The sequence below is a fragment of the Salmo trutta genome, chromosome 6 (assembly GCF_901001165.1).
Source record: "Salmo trutta chromosome 6, fSalTru1.1, whole genome shotgun sequence".
NCBI classification, from domain to species: domain Eukaryota; kingdom Metazoa; phylum Chordata; class Actinopteri; order Salmoniformes; family Salmonidae; genus Salmo; species Salmo trutta.
Window position 1 is genome coordinate 57,880,615 of NC_042962.1, and position 22,287 is coordinate 57,902,901.

Consider the following 22,287-nt stretch of genomic DNA (forward strand, 5'->3'; position numbering starts at 1 on the left):
ACTTTGTTACAGTATATGAATTACTAGGTAGTTACAGTACTAATTACATAGACATATGGTAACTGCAATGAACCTATTGAATATGAATACAAATCCAGTATCTGGATTAGAAGCTACATTTTTATATTTATGTAACCAGAATAAAAGCGTCAGGTTGCTTCAAACTCAACACTTGAGTTGTTTTAAATACATATTGATATTACAATGCATGCTTGGTGACATGAGCACAAATGTTTGTATTCAGAAATAACAAACAAAATGTCCCACATTTCTAAACATTTTATACTACAAAACTATTTGTTTATTGAAAAAAACATTACACAAGAACAAAAACAGGGAGAACTGAAGAGAGAATGTAGTGATTGTGAAGTCAAAACGAACATATTGTAAAAATATTAAATAAACATTAATTGAGCCGTAAAAAGCCTACTATAACTAGGTGCTCTATTCAATCAGACCTGCTTTAGCAGACATTTGCATAGCGGTTGTTTTGGCGGCGTCGGAGGTGGAACGGCTTCAGAGCTGTCAAATCCACAAGCTGCTCCCAGCATGATACCTAAAGCGGACCTTGCCATTGGCTGCATGGAGTCCCGTTAAAGGGAAATCCCATGCAGCCTTGTTTACAAGTTAGAACACTGGAAGTGTGAGATGTGATCTACACCTCGATTAGGCTGATAGAATTCCTTATTATTTTGTTTAATCACTTTCAATTTGACAGTCATTTCTATATCGACTACACTTTCTCCTACTGAACTTCTAAAGCAAGTGGGACGGGGTGTGGCTTCATGACAATGATCAAGAGCAGCTGCTCACCGATTTGACAGCTCCAACACAGTTCCACCACCAAAACGTCAGCTATGCTTGTGTCAGCTAACGCCGGTTAACACTTGATCTGATTGAATCCAGCCTTAGTATCAAGACATAAATATGTTACCGACATGATTGTAGATGACAAGATTCTCATTATGACTAAAGAAAAAAATTGAATGGGGCTAATCTTTAGACTATTTTAGGGTATGCTGTTGTAATATATGGAGGAAGCATGTTGTGTAACCGGTAAGTTATAAAAGCTGTAGGTGCTTTTGGTTTTTCAGTGACCACCAGACAACACTGAATCAGCTCTCAGTACATAATCATCAGCTTCAGTCATCTGCTACAGCGCTCAGCCTTTCAACTACTGGGATTTGTATTGATAGTAAAAAAATAAGCTAATTTGTATTAATACAGTATGGTTGAAGCACTTCAGTAGTAGACCTACATTCAAGGCCAGTGATTATAATACAATAATATACTGTAAATATGGCCTCCAACTCCATGTCAATCACTTACATATGCTTTTCACTTTTGACCCATGAATGTATGGTTAATATGTAGTCGCTAGATATTAGATGGACATATTTATCTTAAGACACTTGACAATCTATTGCTGATCAATCAAATCTTTGCGACATTTGATTCGATGCTTCAGTGGGTACATTTTATAAAAAGCTATTCTTGTAACAAATGAACTCTAACAATTCATATTTCTATCAGTTCAGAATGTAACATTTATTGCTTATCCGTTGACTTACTTTGGTAGTTAAGGCAATGATTTAAAGTGCCGAAGGAAAAGATAGTAGGCCGACTACCATTATGCAACATACACCACAAATAAAGCTTTTGTATGACAAAAAAAATGGAAATCACAAACAAAGCCTAAATATAGGCAAACTACACATTTTCATTAAACCCATAAGGCTATCATATAAACATTAAAATGTTACACTCTGCAAGTGTTTTTAGGCCTGCACCCAATCCATGAATGATGTGCTTGAGCAAGCGAAGGAGTACAACACACTTGCATAGTGTGATGACCACAGTTGGGGTCAATTCCATTTCAAATCATCCTGAATTGACTGAGTTTAAATGGAATTGGGTCCAACACTGGTCCTGACGTGTTCCTCTTTGTAGTACTGCACCATAAACAGGTAGTCATGTTCCTGTGATCTGCTGCAGCTCATTGAGGGGAGGAGAGTCTCTGCTAAGGCAGTCTGACTCAGTCTCTCCACTATCAGTCTGAGGCTGGGCCGCTGGCTGGGATCTTCTCCTCAACACCAGCTTGTACAGCCCGGCCACGAGGAAGATCACTGCGATCACAGCGAAGTAGCTGGCGTATATGAGAAACTGAGACGGAGAAAATATTTATCAAGCTACATCAGTGTTGTAACAGTAATACGACTCTTTTTAAAAACAAACCATATTTTACATCCAAACATCATGGATAGTATTGTCTTTAGATAAGTTACCTGTGGGAAAATGTCCAGGCCCAGCCCGACAGAGTCCACTACCACAACAGTAAGCAGAGTCTGAAGCAGCAGGGCAATGAAAGTGTTCACTCCAAACACCAAGGCATATCGCTGCATACTCAGGTTGGCAGCAATCTGATACCTGCTGGAGCACAAAAGAGTGTCTTTAGAAATACAATTTAAAACATAAAAGTGGAGTTTGAATACACAGTAGAAAGATGAAATTGAATACACAGTTAAGATATATCATAGGTAGATAGCTAGCTACGGTAGAAGCCTACAGCAATGATACAATTTAGTCCAAACATTAATAGCAAACTTTAACTCCCTGGACATCATATGGTTTTCAGGGGATGTCTGTCTGTCCTAATCAAGTAGCGATGGTTATATCATGTACTGTAGGTCAGGATGTCTGTCCTAATCACGTAGCGATGGTTATATCATGTACTGTAGGTCAGGATGTCTGTCTGTCCTAATCACGTAGCGATGGTTATATCATGTACTGTAGGTCAGGATGTCTGTCTGTCTGTCCTAATCACGTAGCGATGGTTATATCATGTACTGTAGGTCAGGATGTCTGTCTGTCCTAATCACGTAGCGATGGTTATATCATGTACTGTAGGTCAGGATGTCTGTCTGTCCTAATCACGTAGCGATGGTTATATCATGTACTGTAGGTCAGGATGTCTGTCTGTCCTAATCACGTAGCGATGGTTATATCATGTACTGTAGGTCAGGATGTCTGTCTGTCCTAATCACGTAGCGATGGTTAAATCATGTACTGTAGGTCAGGATGTCTGTCTGTCCTAATCACGTAGCCATGGTTATATCATGTACTGTAGGTCAGGATGTCTGTCCTAATCACGTAGCGATGGTTATATCATGTACTGTAGGTCAGGATGTCTGTCTGTCCTAATCACGTAGCGATGGTTATATCATGTACTATAGGTCAGGATGTCTGTCTGTCCTAATCACGTAGCCATGGTTATATCATGTACTGTAGGTCAGGATGTCTGTCTGTCTGTCCTAATCACGTAGCGATGGTTATATCATGTACTGTAGGTCAGGATGTCTGTCTGTCTGTCCTAATCACGTAGCGATGGTTATATCATGTACTATAGGTCAGGATGTCTGTCTGTCCTAATCACGTAGCCATGGTTATATCATGTACTGTAGGTCAGGATGTCTGTCTGTCCTAATCACGTAGCGATGGTTATATCATGTACTGTAGGTCAGGATGTCTGTCTGTCCTAATCACGTAGCGATGGTTATATCATGTACTGTAGGTCAGGATGTCTGTCTGTCCTAATCACGTAGCGATGGTTATATCATGTACTGTAGGTCAGGATGTCTGTCCTAATCACGTAGCGATGGTTATATCATGTACTGTAGGTCAGGATGTCTGTCTGTCCTAATCACGTAGCGATGGTTATATCATGTACTATAGGTCAGGATGTCTGTCTGTCCTAATCACGTAGCCATGGTTATATCATGTACTGTAGGTCAGGATGTCTGTCTGTCTGTCCTAATCACGTAGCGATGGTTATATCATGTACTGTAGGTCAGGATGTCTGTCTGTCTGTCCTAATCACGTAGCGATGGTTATATCATGTACTGTAGGTCAGGATGTCTGTCTGTCTGTCCTAATCACGTAGCGATGGTTATATCATGTACTGTAGGTCAGGATGTCTGTCTGTCTGTCCTAATCACGTAGCGATGGTTATATCATGTACTGTAGGTCAGGATGTCTGTCTGTCCTAATCACGTAGCGATGGTTATATCATGTACTGTAGGTCAGGATGTCTGTCTGTCCTAATCACGTAGCGATGGTTATATCATGTACTGTAGGTCAGGATGTCTGTCTGTCCTAATCACGTAGCGATGGTTATATCATGTACTGTAGGTCAGGATGTCTGTCTGTCCTAATCACGTAGCGATGGTTATATCATGTACTGTAGGTCAGGATGTCTGTCTGTCCTAATCACGTAGCGATGGTTATATCATGTACTGTAGGTCAGGATGTCTGTCTGTCCTAATCACGTAGCCATGGTTATATCATGTACTGTAGGTCAGGATGTCTGTCTGTCTGTCCTAATCACGTAGCGATGGTTATATCATGTACTGTAGGTCAGGATGTCTGTCTGTCCTAATCACGTAGCGATGGTTATATCATGTACTGTAGGTCAGGATGTCTGTCTGTCTGTCTGTCCTAATCACGTAGCGATGGTTATATCATGTACTGTAGGTCAGGATGTCTGTCTGTCTGTCCTAATCACGTAGCCATGGTTATATCATGTACTGTAGGCCAGGATGTCTGTCTGTCCTAATCACGTAGCGATGGTTATATCATGTACTGTAGGTCAGGATGTCTGTCCTAATCACGTAGCGATGGTTATATCATGTACTGTAGGTCAGGATGTCTGTCTGTCCTAATCACGTAGCGATGGTTATATCATGTACTGTAGGTCAGGATGTCTGTCTGTCCTAATCACGTAGCGATGGTTATATCATGTACTGTAGGTCAGGATGTCTGTCTGTCCTAATCACGTAGCGATGGTTATATCATGTACTGTAGGTCAGGATGTCTGTCTGTCCTAATCACGTAGCCATGGTTATATCATGTACTGTAGGTCAGGATGTCTGTCTGTCTGTCCTAATCACGTAGCCATGGTTATATCATGTACTGTAGGTCAGGATGTCTGTCTGTCTGTCCTAATCACGTAGCGATGGTTATATCATGTACTATAGGTCAGGATGTCTGTCTGTCCTAATCACGTAGCGATGGTTATATCATGTACTGTAGGTCAGGATGTCTGTCTGTCCTAATCACGTAGCGATGGTTATATCATGTACTGTAGGTCAGGATGTCTGTCTGTCCTAATCACGTAGCGATGGTTATATCATGTACTGTAGGTCAGGATGTCTGTCTGTCCTAATCACGTAGCCATGGTTATATCATGTACTGTAGGTCACTCACGTAGCGATGGTTATCAGCAGCATGTAGGTGGCTCTGAAGACCACATAGGAGGTGTAGCACACCCAGATGTTCCTGATGGTGTCCATGAGGTACACAGCCACAGCCATGACCACTGAGAAGATGCAGAGAGCCAGCTCTCCCCAGACTGCCCAGGAGACCTTGATGGAGCCAACCCCAAAGGCTGCTAACGCACCTAAGCACAGACACCAGGTGCGTGATCAGCCAGCAGACAAACAGAACATGCATTGAAATTACAATGTGCATTCTTATTTGATTAGATTCTGCTTCCAGGCTGACTTGGAAGTATGGTAAAGCAAGACTATTCTTTAATCAGTTCAAGTAGCATCTTCTCAGGTTGTAATTCATCTGAAACGGTACTTCATCAAGTTCACCTAACAAGGTGGAGACTGTCTCCACGTATCCATTGTAGATCTCAAACTCCTGGGAGGGCAGGACTTTCTCCCACAGGGCCTGAACATAGTTGACCAACTGGAAGTAGCCACAAGTAGAGAGGGCCCACCACACCGACCAAGCCAGGAGGGCAGGGCATGAGTAGCACTGCAGGAAGTCTTCCCATAGGATCCCTAACACGTCCACTAAGCCACTGCTAGCGCCACCACCATCACTGGCCGTCACGACCTGAGTGAAGAAAATTGTACAGAGTTGAGTAAGAACTTGCGTAAGAATCAACGGACTCAAATGCTCTGAAAAGAACCGCTTCCTGAAAGTGAGTGATGAAGCAAGGTTTTAGTTCAATGTCTTTTTTGTAAATGCTCTAGTATTGCAACATTCAATGGTGTCAATCTAGTGTCTTTCAAATTGGGACAGCAGAGTTGCATGACATCAATTAATAAACAACAATTAATGGTTTTATCTCAGAGCTGCAACATGGTTCAACAACAACAGTTAAATGGTTTTAAATCAGAGCTGCAACATGGTTCAACAACAACAGTTAAATGGTTTTAAATCAGAGCTGCAACATGGTTCAACAACAACAGTTAAATGGTTTTAACTCAGAGCTGCAACATGGTTCAACAACAACACTACTCAGTCCTTCAAAGAGGCCATGGTGACCTGTCTTACCAATAACAATAAAAAGATCACAACATTTTTTTAAAAGAGGCTCACCATGGTGACCTCATCAATCTTCAGAGGTACTTTGCTCTCAGGGTCCACTGCTTCATCCATGGGAACCCTGCTGCTCTGATGCACCAGCTTCTCCCCCTCTGTCCCCTGGCTCTTATGGAAGAACAAGCTCTTACCGGGCATGGGCAAAAACCAGGGCGCCACGAAGGCCAAGATGACCGACACCAATGTGATAATACTGAGGTAGAGCAGTGGGACCTGAGCCACAGACACTAGCAGCTGCCCAGCCAGCGAGCCAGCGGCGGAGCCCAGTAACGTAATACTACGACAGTAACCAGTGACTCTCTGGTACTGGGCCGGCTCCACCACACTGTAGATGTAAGAGTAGTAGGCTATGTCTGTGGCAGTGGCGAGGCCAAAGAACAACTCCAGAAGCTGCATGGCCAGCACGCCCTGGGCCTTCACTAGCATGAAGTAGGTCACTACCAAGCTCACCGCCTGCAGGATCAGCACAGGCTTGTAACACAGGTAGTCCGTGGCCAGGAAAACTGGGAAGAGTAGCACAAGGTAGGAATAGGTCCATATTGGGTAGATTTCATTTACAAGCTGTGGACAGAGGATATGTAGACAAAGTCAGCCATGTTATTGTAATTCACTCCTAAGGACAAAATGGATAAACGCTTCCAATGGACAAAAATGTGATGTAACGCTAATATTCAAGGTTGCTGCCTGTTTAGCTATTACAAAGCAATAAGTAACCTCCATATTAGTTAACTAGGCTACCTTTCTTCATTGGTGGCACAAGGGAAAAGCAATTATTTTCGGATTTGAGACTTTTTTCAAAGGATTTGAGACCACATGAGCTAGTGGTCCTATTAAGAAAATATTTCAAGGATTGCAGTCAAACTGGATTAGCACGAGGATACAGAAACAATGTTAATGTTAACAAGATCATGTTACAGAAGAGCCAACGGTTCTCTTGGTTGTAACGTTATGTTGGTGATTTCAAGAAATGTAAAAAAATAACATATGATTGCATTAACGTTACAGATATTTACATGTAAACAATACGTTATTTTGTAGATTTAGCTAGCTAAATGTAGTTGCTTTTTGCACAATGAACAAGAAGCTAATGCTCGTCCTTCCACTTACCTCTGTTTCAGTAAGGTTTTTATCAGGTCCCATCAAAAACGCAGTTAAGAAAGGCTCAGAAGGTCGGAGATTAGAGAAGAATCCATAAACACAAAGTAAGATCGTGGGATATAGTTGAGACATGTCAACCAATAAAAACGCACCACAGTCGCTAGTAGATTTGATCTGACAGCAATGTGGAAAACTAAGTGAAGATATTGTGCGTCGCACTAAAATGACGACAGAACCTTCGGCCAATTAAATGAGCAAAGAGGGGGTTTGTCTAGGCAACAAAATAAGAGTCTATTTTAAATGAGGAACACACGCTGGTATACTTACCAAAGTTATTACATTTTCTAAATCAGATTCTGCCCATTAAAATGGATGTGTATATTGACGTTGATGTGTATGCAGGGCTCGTCTGTAAAAGAGACCTTGGTTTCAGAATGACTCACTGTCAAAAAAGGTTAAATAAAATACAAATTATTATTTGAACAGTCAGTCTAGCTACAAACTCATTACATAACCTTATCTATTCTTAGACCATGCATACATTTTAATCTAGCTATCAATTTGCTGAGAAAAGTATAGAATTTCAGATGCCATATGTGCTTTATAGTGCATGATCTCAAGGGCATTCACCCAGTGGTAGGTAGTTTTATAACGGCATAATGTATACAATCCATCATATCAGTAATATTGGGGACTTTTCTTGATATAAATGTACATTACTTTAAAATGTTCCGTGTGTTAACACTGAGCTGTTACACAAGGAGTGTGTAGGATCAACAGATAAGAGAAAGGGCCACAACACCTGTCCAGCTGATTGTTGGGAAAAGAAAGTACTCTGGAGTCAGTTACTCAGACATTTTACAGTCAATATTTCAGCGTTAATGAGTGAGTTATACATACTGTTAAGAGAAGAGTACTATAGTAAATGAATGCACTGTGCAGACCCTTAGCCAAATGTGCAGAAATAAAGTCTTGGTTGGTTTCTGATGTCTTTATATATTTGAGAAGACAGTCAAACTCCTGATGATATACCGTGTCTTTGAATAATCTGGTGATACAGGTAACCTTGCGTGTCATCACACAAAGAGGTAACGCTCACATATTCATACAACACAATCATCATGACGTCATCTCTACAGGACAAGACAGTGGAACTAGGAGCAGGGCTGGGGAAAAAAAACGAAGAGAAGAGCTGGGCAAAGAAAACTCCAAAAAAAGGACACCAACCCCACTTACAGGAACCAACGATGGTCCTGGGCCCAATAGACCATATACACGTCACCATTAACACAAACTGGCATTGGTCTGAACCAGTAGAGGTCCAAACATTAGTCCAGCACAGTGCATCACACTGAAAAAGCTATAATGCAAAGTGGACAAAACATTTGTCAGATTTCTTTCAACGACATTTAATTGGTAAGCATTTGAGAGGACATTAGTGGCACCATTACTATGGTAAAAAAAAAAAAAAGATTTGTGTGGTTATAAAAACAAATGGAGAAAACTTGAAAGCCTATCTGTCAGTGAATTCATGTAAAATAAATATAGTTATCTTTGAATGGTTGTTAATGGCAGAGCTGGGCATTTGCCAAGTACAGAGTGAGAATCTTCCAGACAAAAACACTGCGAGATCGGTCACCATATAAAGCCATTACATCATTGGGATTATAGCATTACCAACATCTGTACACACCCATCAACCCCTCAGCGATTCAACCTATTCCCACGCAGAGGGTCAGAGGACCCAGAATATTCCAAGAGTCATTCCCAGAGACAACATTCCGTACCCCACTAACACTGCCAGCCAGAAGACTGATTCCTCCTACACTCAGATGTTTGCAAGAGTAGCCTACACCTCTGTAGGATGGAGCTTCATGATGAAGTGCCTTGTGTAGTCGTATTCTATCGTGGGGATGACGGCCTGGACAAACTTCAAGAAAATCAACAGATACCTGAAACATGAAGTTAAGGAATAATGTGTAGGCAAGAATGGAAGAGAAACAGTATTAGCAAGATCACTTGTATTTACAACTCACCTTAGCTTGGGTTACATTGAACTATACCATGGCATTGTTGAATACTTGTTTCACTATAAAGCACAGTATATCAGCACGTTAGAATTCAACTATAGAAATTGAATTCTACAGTGTTTGAGCTGCATTTGAAAGCAAGTCAAATTGAAAACATTGAATTAGATTTTTCATAACAGCAAGCTATGACTGACGGTTTCTTTGTTTGGTTACCAAGGCAACTACTGTAGTTATCTAGTAAACTTGCTAGTTACCTCAGTGGATGTTGAAAACATTTCAAGCAGCACATTTGTTAAATTATAGCCATGGTATGAAAGGAATAATCAACTCGTTCCCTGGAAATGAATGCAACTCTGTGGAAAGTAAGTCGTTCATTATTTTCCATAGAACACATAGGCCCATTATCCCTTACATAATGACACATAGACCTAAATCACCAAGCTGCATTAAAAACACGACTTCATCTCAGCTGACAATTCACTTAAAGGATGCATATGAACTCCAAGTTCTCCTCCCCCCTCCGCCACCGTCTCGATTATCCGTTTCATCACTTCAGCATGTCTGGAAAACAGGAAGTGGCAACATTAGTTTACAGGACCATAAGCGCTGCCTCGATGAGTAGTACTGTTAACTCGAAATGACACAACGACAAGGTTCCAGTTTAACAAAGTTTACTATACTGTATGAACACACTACAAGGTAGCCATTACACTCACGGCTAGGTCCATCAACGAACTAACTTCCTGCGCAGGCGCACTCTTGACTGAGTGATAGCCCCGTAATAACAGAAATATAGGGATACTTAAAACATGAACTTAACAATCTCCCCCTTTTCTTTAAAGACAAATTAAACATCAACAACATAATTAAATGTCCAAGTATTATTTAAGTTCCCCATTACAAATGGGTTGTGTGACAGTTTTTATTTGTATTACTCAAGCTGCCACTTTCCATTACTGAGAGCCTGTAGGAGCACAAGACCGGATGACAGTCAGCAAGCTGTTCCTTTGTGGTCGACCACAGAATCCGCTGGATTCTCTGTGCTTGAATAAGTTCCTTGATGCTGCTAATCTCAATACGAAGTCTTTTCTCTGTGACAGACTTGGTTGACTTCAAAGCATCAACTAATGAGTAGTTGTCAGGGACACAAACTACAGGTAGAATGTGCCGTTTTGTCTCACCAGTGGTAAGCTCTGAGAACAGAGTTGCAAGAAAGATCGCATTGTCAATTCCATCCGCAAGAGCAAGTGTTTCTCCAGCAAGTGTGCTTCGGACAACCCTTCGGATCCTTTTTGACTGCCAACAGATAGGTGAGAATCTTCCTCCTTCACCCATTAACACGATTAGATGTCCACCTTGTGTGCCTCCATCTGTAAGGTTCCCTAGCGAAGCATCACTGAAGACAACTAGTTTCAAAGAGTCATCTTTTCCAACATGCTGAAACTTTAAAGTCACTTGTTGTGATTTCAGTTTACGAACAACTTTGTTTGCCTCATGAATGGTTTGTACAGTGGCGTGTTTTGTGTTAGATGCCAAGTTGCAACCATCAAACATTACATCAGGTCTACTCTGTCTAGCAACCCATAAAATTTGACCCATCTTTGACCTCAATTGATCAGCTTCAATTCCACATAGAGGGGAATTCCTTTGTACGGCTCTTGAAGAATCCATGTGAATGGGTTGAAGATTCTTGATATAGCTCTCCTGTTGCATCAGTATTGTCCCATCAACTGTAATAAACTCTATGCCAACATAACAAAAATTATCATGCTCCTCACGGTCGACCTGGAAAACAGCTTTGAGGTGTGGAATCACTGTTGTAGCAAAGGTCTGTGAGCCACCCCAGATGAAGTCATCAACATGACAGGCAAGTACTCCAGTCACACTGCAGTCTTGATCAAGCCAATAGAAGACTGCAGGATCCACTTGTGACAGTTTTCCACCTGTATTCAGCATTGTTGCCTTGACTTTGTTGTACCAGTAGAGTGATGCATCTGCCAGTCCATACACACACTTCTTTAGTTTCCACAGTGTTCCTTCGCATTTAGCTTCAGGTGGAGGTCGGATGTGAATGTCCCTTGACAGCTCTGTTCCCTGAAAAAATGCAGATTTGATGTCTATGGAATTAAGTTTCCATTTTTTCTGGCAGATCACGGACATCAGCAATCTGAGTGACTCTGAGGCGCATGTCGGTGAGTCTTTGGGGAGTTGTTTAGCAGCCAGCTCCTCAAAACCTCTAGCCACTAGACGTGCTTTAGGCACTATTCCAGTTAAGGACTCTTTAAGGGTACACACCCACCTTGTTGAGACACATTTTTGGCCAATGTCTGTAACTTCCTCAAACACTCCATTTTTCCTCCAATTACTGAGCTCATCTAGCTTAGCTGAGTCAAATGACACGTCCTTTGTTTTAAGTACATCATCATTTTGAATGTCATTGTTTTTCTCGATTTTCCATTGGTTCAATTCTGAGATTATCTACAAGTGACAGGTCAGCTGACCCTGTTGTACCAGAAAGTGTAACTGATTCAGAGTACTGCAAGTTCTACCAGTTCTGGTGTTTTCCTTTGGCTTTTCCTGCTCGTCCAATGACGGTTGCTGTATGTGGAATATCACTTTCTCTGTCCATGTATTTAACAGTTTGTCCAGTTTTCAGATTGGAACATCCATGTTGTCTTAACACATGTGGCTGTTGTTGAATGTTTTCCTCATTTGAACGCTCAACAGTATTATCTGTGGCATGTTTGAAGGTCTCTGCTCCATTTCCTGTGTCAGTTTCAGTGTCCATATCATTGGATATGACATCTGGTAGGTTTGTGTCTGTTACTGTCTCCTTTTCATTAGGATGATTCTCAGCAACAGCCCCTCTATCTTGTTGATCATTTACCTTCCGCAATCTTGAGTGATGCACCCTGACAATGATGCCTCCGTGCCTCACAAATATCACCACACCATCTTGGCCAATGACTACTCCCGGTCCCTTCCACTCTTGACAGTCAACTCGTTTGTAGTACACTTTGTTTCCAGTTTCGTACTTGGAAGCTAGTGGCAAACCAACAGCTGGTTTGGGCTTAGGTTTACTGTATTTTTTACATGTCTCACAACTGTTAACTATCTGCTGTAGAATGGAAATACTCTCATCATCATTATTCCCTGAACTGCTGAGTAACTTCTGAAGCCTGTCAACCGTAGCATGTCCAAACTGTTTGTGAAGCTTTAACAATACTTTGTGTTTTTCTTTTGTGTTCATGTTCTCTGTGACTGTCAGAATCTCCATGTGCTCTGTGTCCGTCCAAATCTCATTTTTGCATGGACTCTGTGTGATGTCTTTGTCTAAAATGTTTACACAATAGTGGCCTGAGGAAGTTGAAGAGTCACTGGTTGTTTAAACATCACTGCCTTGTCATTTTTTATGTCTAGTACAGCCCCTGCCTTCTTGAGGGAAGCTTTGCTTAATAGTAAGGGGATATCTGTAGGGACCACCTCTGTTTCAATGTGACACTTAGTCTGACCAATTTTTGCTGGTATCTTAACTCTCTTGGTAGAATGGACAATTCTCCCATCTCCAAATTTGAAAGCTCTGTTGCTTGGTGTGTCAATCATATTTTGTACTTCTTTCATATTTAGTTCACTAACATAGCTATCAAGCCATTTTGCACCACACACTGTGCGTGTACATGCAGTATCAATCACAGCAGATCCTAAGGATTCAACTATAAAAATCTCAGTATCAGATTCATTTGAAAACAGTGTAATGTTACACTGCTCTATATCTGTGTTTACATTTTCCTCTGTTAGTTTAACTTGTTCATTTTTATGAGGACAGTCTTTAACCCAATGGTAAGTGCTTTGACAAACAGCACATTTTGATCTCCTTCCATATTTGTCCAGTGGATTTGTTCCGGGAAATGGCGCCCTCTTCAGGTTGTCTTGAGGACGTGACTTTTTGGCGCCTTTTCTCTGCTGCTCAGTGTAATATGCTCCGTCACTCGCTTGCATTCCATCTGTTAACGGCGCGACAGACGTCTTTTCACCAAAAATTATTTTTAGTGCCGACTTTCTCGATGCAAAAGTCAGTACAGTACAAGCAGTCAAAGCCAACTGTTTCTCCCTACCATCCAGACAGGCAGTATCTAGCAACTTGAAAGCACTGCATCCGGGAGAACCATGTCGTACTTGCGCATCCTATTGTACCTTTGTTCGAAATCAATGACGTAGTCCGTCATTGCAACCGAAATATCTCTTGAAACACTGTCAAAGTTTGAATATGCCTCGTAGGCACGGTCTTTCTCTTCTTTAAGAAATACAGAATCCAGTGCTCTGATCAAAGTTCCCATACCGTCATCATTGTTCAAATCCTCCAGGGATATTTCCAGTGCTGTATCTCTCGCTCTTCCCTCGAGAGATAATACCACCGCAAGTGCTTGCTTTTTCGCGTCCAGATTAGTAACCCGTGTCCAGATTCCAAGTTCATTTTTCCAACTTTCGTACGACCTCTTCTCGTCGAAGCGAGGTGGCATATTGTAGTTATTAGCTATCCTCTGCTACCAATGTTAACTCGAAATGACACAACGACAAGGTTCCAGTTTAACAAAGTTTACTATACTGTATGAACACACTACAAGGTAGCCATTACACTCACGGCTAGGTCCATCAACGAACTAACTTCCTGCGCAGGCGCACTCTTGACTGAGTGATAGCCCCGTAATAACAGAAATATAGGGATACTTAAAACGAACTTAACAGTACAGTCGGATCAGGGCCCATACTCAAAGTTTTTCAGAATAGGAGTTCTGATGTGGGATCAGTTTTAGATTATAATGAATAGAAAGGGGGACCTGATCCCAGATCAGCACTCCTCCGATTTTGAGTTACTGAAAGCATGTTCATGATCGCTTGCTTTTACCTGCAGGGATGCACAGAGCACATGGCCGGGGGTGGTAGGTGGGGGTGATTTTCGATGGTGACCGTTTTCTTCACATGATCCTGGCTGATGTCCTCGTACATCTGATCCACTGTCAGGGGCTGTCTGCCCTGTAGGAGTGAGAGGAAATGGTAAACAGAACGTAGAACCCAGGAACTCGGTTTCCCAGGTAAGTCAAAGACATGCGTTCTTACAGCTGAGGAAGAATGATCTTGGGATTTACATCCTCTGTAATATTCACAATGCAATCCAAAAGGACACACAGCAGTATCTAAATGCCAACATGTTTTGTTACTGTGCACATAGGATGCACTATTTGGTCTACCCTAGAAACCCAGTTACAGTAAGCTGACTCCGTACTGCGAGAGCTAGTTTACAAATCAAATACATTTTGTCACATGCGCAGAATACAACAGGTGTAGACCTTACAGTGAATGCTTACTTACCATCCCTTAACCAACAATGCAGTTAAGAAAAATGTGTTAAAGTATTTACTAAAATAAACTGATGTAAAAAATAAATAAAATAACAAATAATTAAGGAGCAACAATAAAATAACAGTAGCAAGGCTATATACAGGGGGTACCGGTACAGAGTCAATGTGGAGACTATATACAGGGGGTACCGATACAGAGTCAATGTGGAGACTATATACAGGGGGTACCGATACAGAGTCAATGTGAGGAGACTATATACAGGGGGTACCGATACAGAGTCAATGTGAGGAGACTATATACAGGTGGTACCGATACAGAGTCAATGTGTGGAGACTATATACAGGTGGTACCGGTACAGAGTCAATGTGAGGAGACTATATACAGGGGAGTACCGGTACAGAGTCAATGTGTGGAGACTATATACAGGTGGTACCAGTACAGAGTCAATGTACAGTAAGTGTGTTACCTCATCGTATCCAAATAGCCAGAGTCGAGGAGTCTGATAGTATTTGTCATATGTGATGTAGAGGTCATAGGTTCGAGTCTGCAGGATGTCATCGCTCCCAGCCTCTCCCGTTTTGGATTTAGACAAGTCCACCATTTTACTGGTGTCCAGGGTGGCCTGGAGACATATGGGGGGGGGGGGGGGGGGGGGGGGCCTGAAGTGAAAAATGGGGAATAGAGACACTTCCTGGAAACTAAAGCAATGTAAAATAAAAGTTACAACAATACTGTGAACTTCTGACCTCATCTGTTTCCAGTAGTCCACTCTCCTCATACTCTGAAAGAACAGAACAAGACAAACCACCATTACATTACTTAGTTAACTATTAAAGTCAGTTAAGAACAAATTCTTATTTACAATGACGGCCTACCAAAAGGCCTCCTGTGGGGGCTGAGGTTAAAAATAAAATAAAAACAGGACAAAACGCACATCACAACTAGTGAAGTATAACCACAGAACAATGAGACAGATATGTCACCGGACGTATAAATGTGAAGCATCCGCTTGGAGTTTCCACTCACTACCAAATATGGTAGTGAGAGGAAGCCCAGCGGCCGGGAGTGGGAGAAGACGGAACAAGATGGATTTTGGCCAACATTCTGCAAATTTTCTCATCGATTAAACATTTGATCTTAATTCAATTTTCTGTTCCCAAAACTAAAATATGCTACAAACATAATCAAGTACGTTTTGTAGACTTTACCCATTGCCAAAGTTTAAAAAAAATGTGTTGTTTAGGAGTGCAAAGCCGAGTTGGGTTATTGTTCAAACGCACTTCAGAGTAGGTGTTCCCTAATGGAAATATGCACGTGTGCTAGAACGCACCAATAGGATCTCGCTAGCTTGTGCTTGGCTCTGCCCACTATGACTCATTTGTTCCCGTTTGAAACGAAAGGCTATGGTCTATCTTGGTTAGTTATAAAAATCTTTGGTATATTCCTTGAGGAGTAGAGACCTTCCATATCTGCTGCCTCGTCTTCATCATCATCATCATCATCATCTCCGTTCCCACTAGCACCAGAGTTCACATTCATGTCCTTTCAAAACAAAGGAATACAACTATTTTAAGACGTCTTCAATGGTATTAATCTAAGGTTGTTAGTTTGAAACATTCATTATCAATGCAGAGTACTAGGATTCAATAACAAAACAAATGGTTCATCAAATTTACCTTGTTGTCCAATGAGATTTCTCGTACAGCTTCTGTAACTCCCCCTATACCTAAAATATAAATTTGAAATATAACATTCCTGGACAAACAAACCCAAAAGCTAACTTTATTTATAATGTATTCCTGAAACTGCACTCTGCAACACATCAATAATGAAGGTATATTGCACTACAACATAAAAGACCCTAGAAAATGAACCATTGTCACAGGAAATGTCTAAAGTGTCCAACCTGAGTTGTGGTAGGTGTCGACCCATCCTCCATCGCCGTCATCCTCCTCTATGATAGCTTCCAGTTCATCACAATACTCCATCTGTTTACAGCGCTTGTAGCAGGGAACTGTAGGCACACACACAAAATATACATTACTACAGCAACAATAAGGACAAGTAACAGTATTGTAGAGAAAGCACCACTTTAATAAATGGATCACTAGTTACTTTAATAATGTTTACATATCTTGCATTACTCATCTCATATGTATATACTGTATTTTATACCGTTTATTGCATCTTGCCTATGCCGCTCTGTCATTGCTCATCTATATATTGATATGATTATATTCTTATTCCATTCCTTTACTTAGATTTGTGTGTATTAGGTAGTTGTTGTGGAATTGTTAGATTACGTGTTTACTGCACTGATATTACTGCACTGTTAGAACTAGAAGCACAAGCATTTAACTACACTCGCAATAACATTTGCTAACCATGTGTATGTGACCAATAACATTTAATTTGAGTTCACACAGTTCTTACCATTGCGGGTCAATAGGAACTGCTTATCCTTGGGTAAATACGGCTTCACCTTCTCCTCTTCCCCAGACACCCTGAAGGGAATAAACATGATGTGACATCTGGGACTACTGTGCTGTCAAAACATCCTACTGTAGTTGATGCTATATTTGGAGACAGCATAGCATCCATCCAGAGTAATTACATGCTCATATCAGACTAATTAGATTTGAGAAATTAAGTGCAATTTAGCTGACTACAATATCATGGAGGTGGGATAAAGTCCATTTCAATTCCTGTTAGTTGAACTGGACATCAGAACATGGGCATTTCTTCATAAGAGTGTAATTGAATTTCAGAATTGACTTGGATGGAGCCAACCCATGTCCTGGGGTAGCGTGTACAATATTGAGTATCAATCTTACTCCAACGGACACTCACCATTTCCATGTGGGGCAGTGATGAACAAGGTGATCTCCAGCAGCTACAAACTAATGGAGAGAAAATAGAGATTTAATAGGAAGTTGTACTAGTTCAGTCAGATGACAATTACTCTGAGTCAGGGAAAGGGACTTGTTGGAATTATGACAAACTTCTCCAAAATCTCTTTCAGTTGCACTTGCCCAAATGATGAAAGCCTGCATACGTGTGACTTGTTGGGCTTTCTAAGTGACTCAGTTACAAATGATACGAAAGACAACTTCCTCACCTCTTCTGGAGTGATAACTCCAGTCTCCTTGAATTTGGATTCCTATCAGACAAAATAATGAAGTAATATTATTGTTGAGTTGGCAGTTTGGTATATTTAACGTGTGTGACTGCCTGCAAACAGTTTCATTACAGAGGAGGTTAGACATTCCATTCTTAATTGCTTGAAGGTCTTAAACATTGACTGTCACATTTCTCAAATGTGCTTAACTGGAATCATGCGAAGCTAACGTTCGCTACATTGACATAATGACAAGACAGTCATCAACGCCATGAAACCTCAAAATATTTCATATACTGAGATTATACACTGCAATAGGACTGTAAACAACGAATTGTAGTTACATACTACATGTTGTTGAGAGCACTTGAGGGAAGACTTCCCGTTAACGCATGCTAGCATGTTAGCATCTTACACACCACTGCTGAGTGATAGCAATCTACAGTAGCTAGCGATACAGCTAATTTAGCTTACCTTCAGCACTGGAGTAAAAAACTCGGCTACACCAAGGGCCGTGCCTTTTACGGAATTAATGGCGTTCTGCATGTTAGCTATCAGATCGATCCCCGACAGATGTGTGCGTCTTCAAACGCCGAAGGACCGTCGGTTTTCTGTTGTTTTTTCGTCAGCAACAGATCACATGACTTGTCATTTGCGGATCCTCTTTCGCTGTTAAAGTCTCGAGAGATTTGTCTGGACGGCTCAAGGGTTGCCTGATCATGACTGGCCCAGGCCCCAAGGGAAAGTTAAATACACTTGAGTTCTTCAATCTGGAATAAGACCTTCATTCAGCGTACATACAGGTAAATTACAAAATAAAGGAAACACCAACATAGTGACCACGAGCCGCCAGAACAGCTTCAATGCGCCATGGCATAGATTCTACAAGTATCTGTTACTCTGTTGGAGGGATGTGACACTATTCCTCCACGAGAAATTCCATAATTTGGCGTTTTGTTGATGGTGTTAAACGCTGCTCCTGAATCTCTCATAAGTGTTCAATTGAGTTAAGATCTGATGGCTGAGAAACATACACACCCTTTAAACCCCCTATGCTCTTTTGAGCTCCCTATTTCAGTCACTTAGATGTCTTTTTCAAGCCATGGTAGAAAAATGATGGGCAACTGGGAGTTTGTATACAGGGGAGTGATGAGCTCTACAGCAGACTGCACAACTCAATCGCTGGTTGAAACTATTTTTTGTCTCTCCCCAAATATATTTGTAGATAACTGTCCCTCTTTCTGGGACTCACACACAAACAGGACCAAGCCTGCCATGCTCAGGAGTGACAGACTCTATCTTAGCTGGAGGGGTGCTCTCATCTTCGCTATCAACATAGACAGGGCTCTAACTCCTCTAGCTCCACAATGAGATAGACTACTGCCTGGCCTGCACCCTATCAGCCAGCTTAGTGTAGTCAGCTCAGTTTTTCCCATTCAGACCGTGTCTGTGCCGGGCAAAACTAAACATGGCGGTGTTCGCATTAACAATCTCACTGGAATAAAGACCTCCATTCCTGTCATTATTGAAAGATATTGTGATAATACCTCACATCCCCAATGGCTCATAATAATGGCTGGAATGGTATCAAACACATGAAAATGTGCTCACATCTCAAAATAGGACTACTTAATGTTAGATCCCTCACTTCCAAGGCAGTCATAGTCAATTAACTAATCACTGATCATAAACTTGATGTGATTGGCCTGACTGAAACATGGCTCAAGCCTGATGAATATACTGGGTTAAATGAGGCCTCTCCTCCTGGTTACACGAGTGACCAAATCTCCACCAAATTGGAAGTCTTCCAACGAGCTTGGAAAGACAGTACCGTGCAATATCAAAAAGCCCATAATGCTGCTCGATCAACCTACCTTTACACCCTCAGGAGAATAAAAAACGTTTCAAAATAGATTTCTGATACTGTCGCAAAGCTAACTAAAAAGCAGCATTCCACAAGTGAGGATGGCCTTTACTTCAGCAGTGATGAATTCATTATCTTCTTTGATGAAAAGATCATGATCATTAAAAAGCAAATTACGGACTCCTGTTTGAATATGCGTATTTCTCCAAAACTCAGTTATACTGAATCTGCACAGAACTGCCAGGACCTCGGATCAATGGAGACACTCTAGTGTTTTTATCCTGTATATCTCGACACATTCAAGAAAATAGTAATGGCCTCTAAACCTTCCAGCTGTCTACTGGACCCTATTCCAACTAAACTACTGAAAGAGCTACTTCCTGTGCTTCGCCTTCCTATGTTGAACATAATAAATGGCTCCCTATCTTCTTGATGTGTAGCAAACTCACTAAGAGTGGCAGTAATAAAGCCTCCTGAAAAAGCCAAACCTTGACCTGGAAAATGTAAAGAATTATCGGCCTATATCGAATCTCCCATTCCTCTCAATTATTTTGGGAAAAAGCTGTTTCTCATCAACTCACTTCCTTCCTGAAGACAAATAATGTATACGAAACGCTCCATTCTGGTTTTAGATCCTATCATAGTACTGAGACCACACTTGTGAAGGTGGTAAATTACATTTTAATGGCGTCAGACCAAGGCTCTGTGTCTGTCCTCGTGCCCCTAGACTTTAGTGCTGCTTTTGACACCATTGATCACCACATTCTTTTGGAGAGATTGGAAACCCAAATTGGTCTACGCGGACAAGTTCATGCCTGGTTTAGATCTTATCTGTCGGAAAGATATCAGTTAGTCTCTGTGGATGGTTTGTCCTCTGACAAATCAATGTTAAGCTTCAGTATTCCTCAAGGTTCAATTTTAGGACCACTATTGTTTTCACTATGCTACCTCTTGGTGATGTCATTTGGAAACACAATGTCAACTGTCACTGCTATGCAGACGACACACAGCTGTACATTTCAATGAAACATGGTGAAGCCCCAAAATTGCATACCCTGGAAGCCTGTGTTTCAGACATAAGGAAGTAGATGGCGGCAATTATTTTACTTTTAGTAACCATAAACTCAGACAAAACAGTGATGCTGGATCTAGGTCCAAAGAAACAAAGAGATCTGCTGTTTGATCTGACAGTTAGTCTCAGTAGTTGTACAGTCATCTAAAATAAAACTGTGAAGGACCTCTGCATTACTCTGGACCCTTATCAAAAATATTTTAAAAACTGCTTTTTTCCCCATCTTTGTATCATTGCAAAACTCAAACGTTTTGTCAAAAAATCATAAAGAAAAGCTAATCCATGCTTTTGTCACTTCAAGATTAGACTACTGAAATGCTCTACTCTCCGGCTACCTGGATAAAGAACAAAATAAATACATCTGCTAGTGCTAAATACGGCTTCTAGAATCTTGACTACAACCAAAACACTTGATCATATTACTCCAGTGCTGGTCTCTGTTAAGGCTAGGTCTGATTTCAAGGTTTTCCTACTAACCTACAAAGCATTACATGGACTTGATCCTACCTATCTATCAGATTTGATCCTGCGGTACAAACCTACATGTACGCTAGTCACAAGACGCAGGCCTCGTTACTGTCTCTAGAATTTCTAAGCAAACAGCTGGATGCAGGGCCTTCTCCTATAGAGCTCCATTTTTACGGGATGGTCTGCCGATCCATGTGAAAGATGCAGACTCGGTCTCAACCTTTAAGTCTTTACTGAAGACTCATCTCTTCAGTGGGTCCTATGATTGAGTGTAGTCTGGCCCAGGGGTGCGAAGGTGAACGGCAAGGCACTGGAGTGACGAAACCCCCTTGCTGTCTCTGCCTGGCCGGCTCCCCTCTCTCCACTGGATTCTCTGTCTCTGACCCTATTACTGGGGCTGAGCCACTGGCTTTGCTAGTCCCTAAGAGGGGTGCATCACAACGTGCCAGGCATTTTTTGGTATACTCGACTTGAGTGGGTAGAGTGGCTGATGTCATCTTCCTGTCTGGTTTTGCGCCCCTTTGGGCTCGGGTGGTGGGGGAGATCTTCGTGGGCTATATTTGGTGGTCTGTTGATATCTCTCTGGTGGTGTGGGGGCTCTGTTTTGGCAAAGTGGGTGGGGTTGAAGAACGATCTGGCCTTAATTTCCCATGTACTCTTTCTTCCTAGGTTCCTGCCTTTCTAGGGAGTTTTTCCTAGCCACCGGGCTTCCACATCTGCATTGCCTGCTCTTTTGGGTTTTAGGCTGGGTTTCTGTATAAGCACTTTGTGACATCTGATTGATGATGACTCTAAGCATGATGGGATGTTAATTGCTTAATTAACTCAGGAACCACACCTGTGTGGAAGCACCTGCTTTCAATACACTTTGTATCCCTCATTT

At 41.5% G+C, this 22,287-nt stretch overlaps 2 protein-coding genes across 3 annotated transcripts; both read right to left on the reverse strand.

Moving 5' to 3' along the window:
• Window positions 1-216: 216 nt before the first annotated feature.
• LOC115196449 (thiamine transporter 1) lies at window positions 217-7,716 on the reverse strand. 2 transcript variants are annotated; one of them, XM_029757291.1, is made up of 6 exons: window positions 7,501-7,716; window positions 6,391-6,954; window positions 5,655-5,901; window positions 5,263-5,455; window positions 2,286-2,430; window positions 217-2,163 (listed from the first exon to the last, which is right to left on the reverse strand). In XM_029757291.1, the coding sequence occupies exons 1-6, from the start codon at window positions 7,621-7,623 to the stop codon at window positions 1,972-1,974; spliced, it is 1,464 nt and encodes a 487-aa protein (XP_029613151.1). In that variant the 5' UTR covers window positions 7,624-7,716; the 3' UTR covers window positions 217-1,971. The 2 variants fall into 2 exon arrangements, with proteins under 2 accessions (XP_029613151.1, XP_029613152.1); XM_029757292.1 differs by having other exon boundaries at window positions 2,286-2,427; window positions 7,501-7,712.
• A 624-nt stretch (window positions 7,717-8,340) lies between these two features.
• Window positions 8,341-18,644, reverse strand: LOC115196450 (ubiquitin-like-conjugating enzyme ATG3). The gene is made up of 12 exons (XM_029757293.1): window positions 18,475-18,644; window positions 18,001-18,042; window positions 17,733-17,782; window positions 17,316-17,386; window positions 16,789-16,896; window positions 16,559-16,608; window positions 16,343-16,424; window positions 15,629-15,663; window positions 15,349-15,504; window positions 14,428-14,555; window positions 10,014-10,082; window positions 8,341-9,443 (listed from the first exon to the last, which is right to left on the reverse strand). The coding sequence occupies exons 1-12, from the start codon at window positions 18,544-18,546 to the stop codon at window positions 9,341-9,343; spliced, it is 966 nt and encodes a 321-aa protein (XP_029613153.1). The 5' UTR covers window positions 18,547-18,644; the 3' UTR covers window positions 8,341-9,340.
• Window positions 18,645-22,287: the final 3,643 nt, after the last annotated feature.

Excerpts from the sequence above, each read along its gene's own strand:
- LOC115196450 (XM_029757293.1), bottom strand. The coding sequence starts at position 18,546 with ATGCAGAACGCCATTAATTCCGTAAAAGGCACGGCCCTTGGTGTAGCC. Across the intron at positions 15,664-16,342 it reads CGAGGCAGCAGATATGGAAG|AGTATGAGGAGAGTGGACTA; the intron begins GTCTCTACTCCT and ends CTGTTCTTTCAG. Across the intron at positions 10,083-14,427 it reads TGCTCTGTGCATCCCTGCAG|ACATGCTGAAGTGATGAAAC; the intron begins GTAAAAGCAAGC and ends CCTGTTTTCCAG.
- LOC115196449 (XM_029757291.1), bottom strand. The coding sequence starts at position 7,623 with ATGTCTCAACTATATCCCACGATCTTACTTTGTGTTTATGGATTCTTC. Across the intron at positions 6,955-7,500 it reads AAAACCTTACTGAAACAGAG|CTTGTAAATGAAATCTACCC; the intron begins GTAAGTGGAAGG and ends CTCTGTCCACAG. Across the intron at positions 5,902-6,390 it reads AGATTGATGAGGTCACCATG|GTCGTGACGGCCAGTGATGG; the intron begins GTGAGCCTCTTT and ends TTCTTCACTCAG.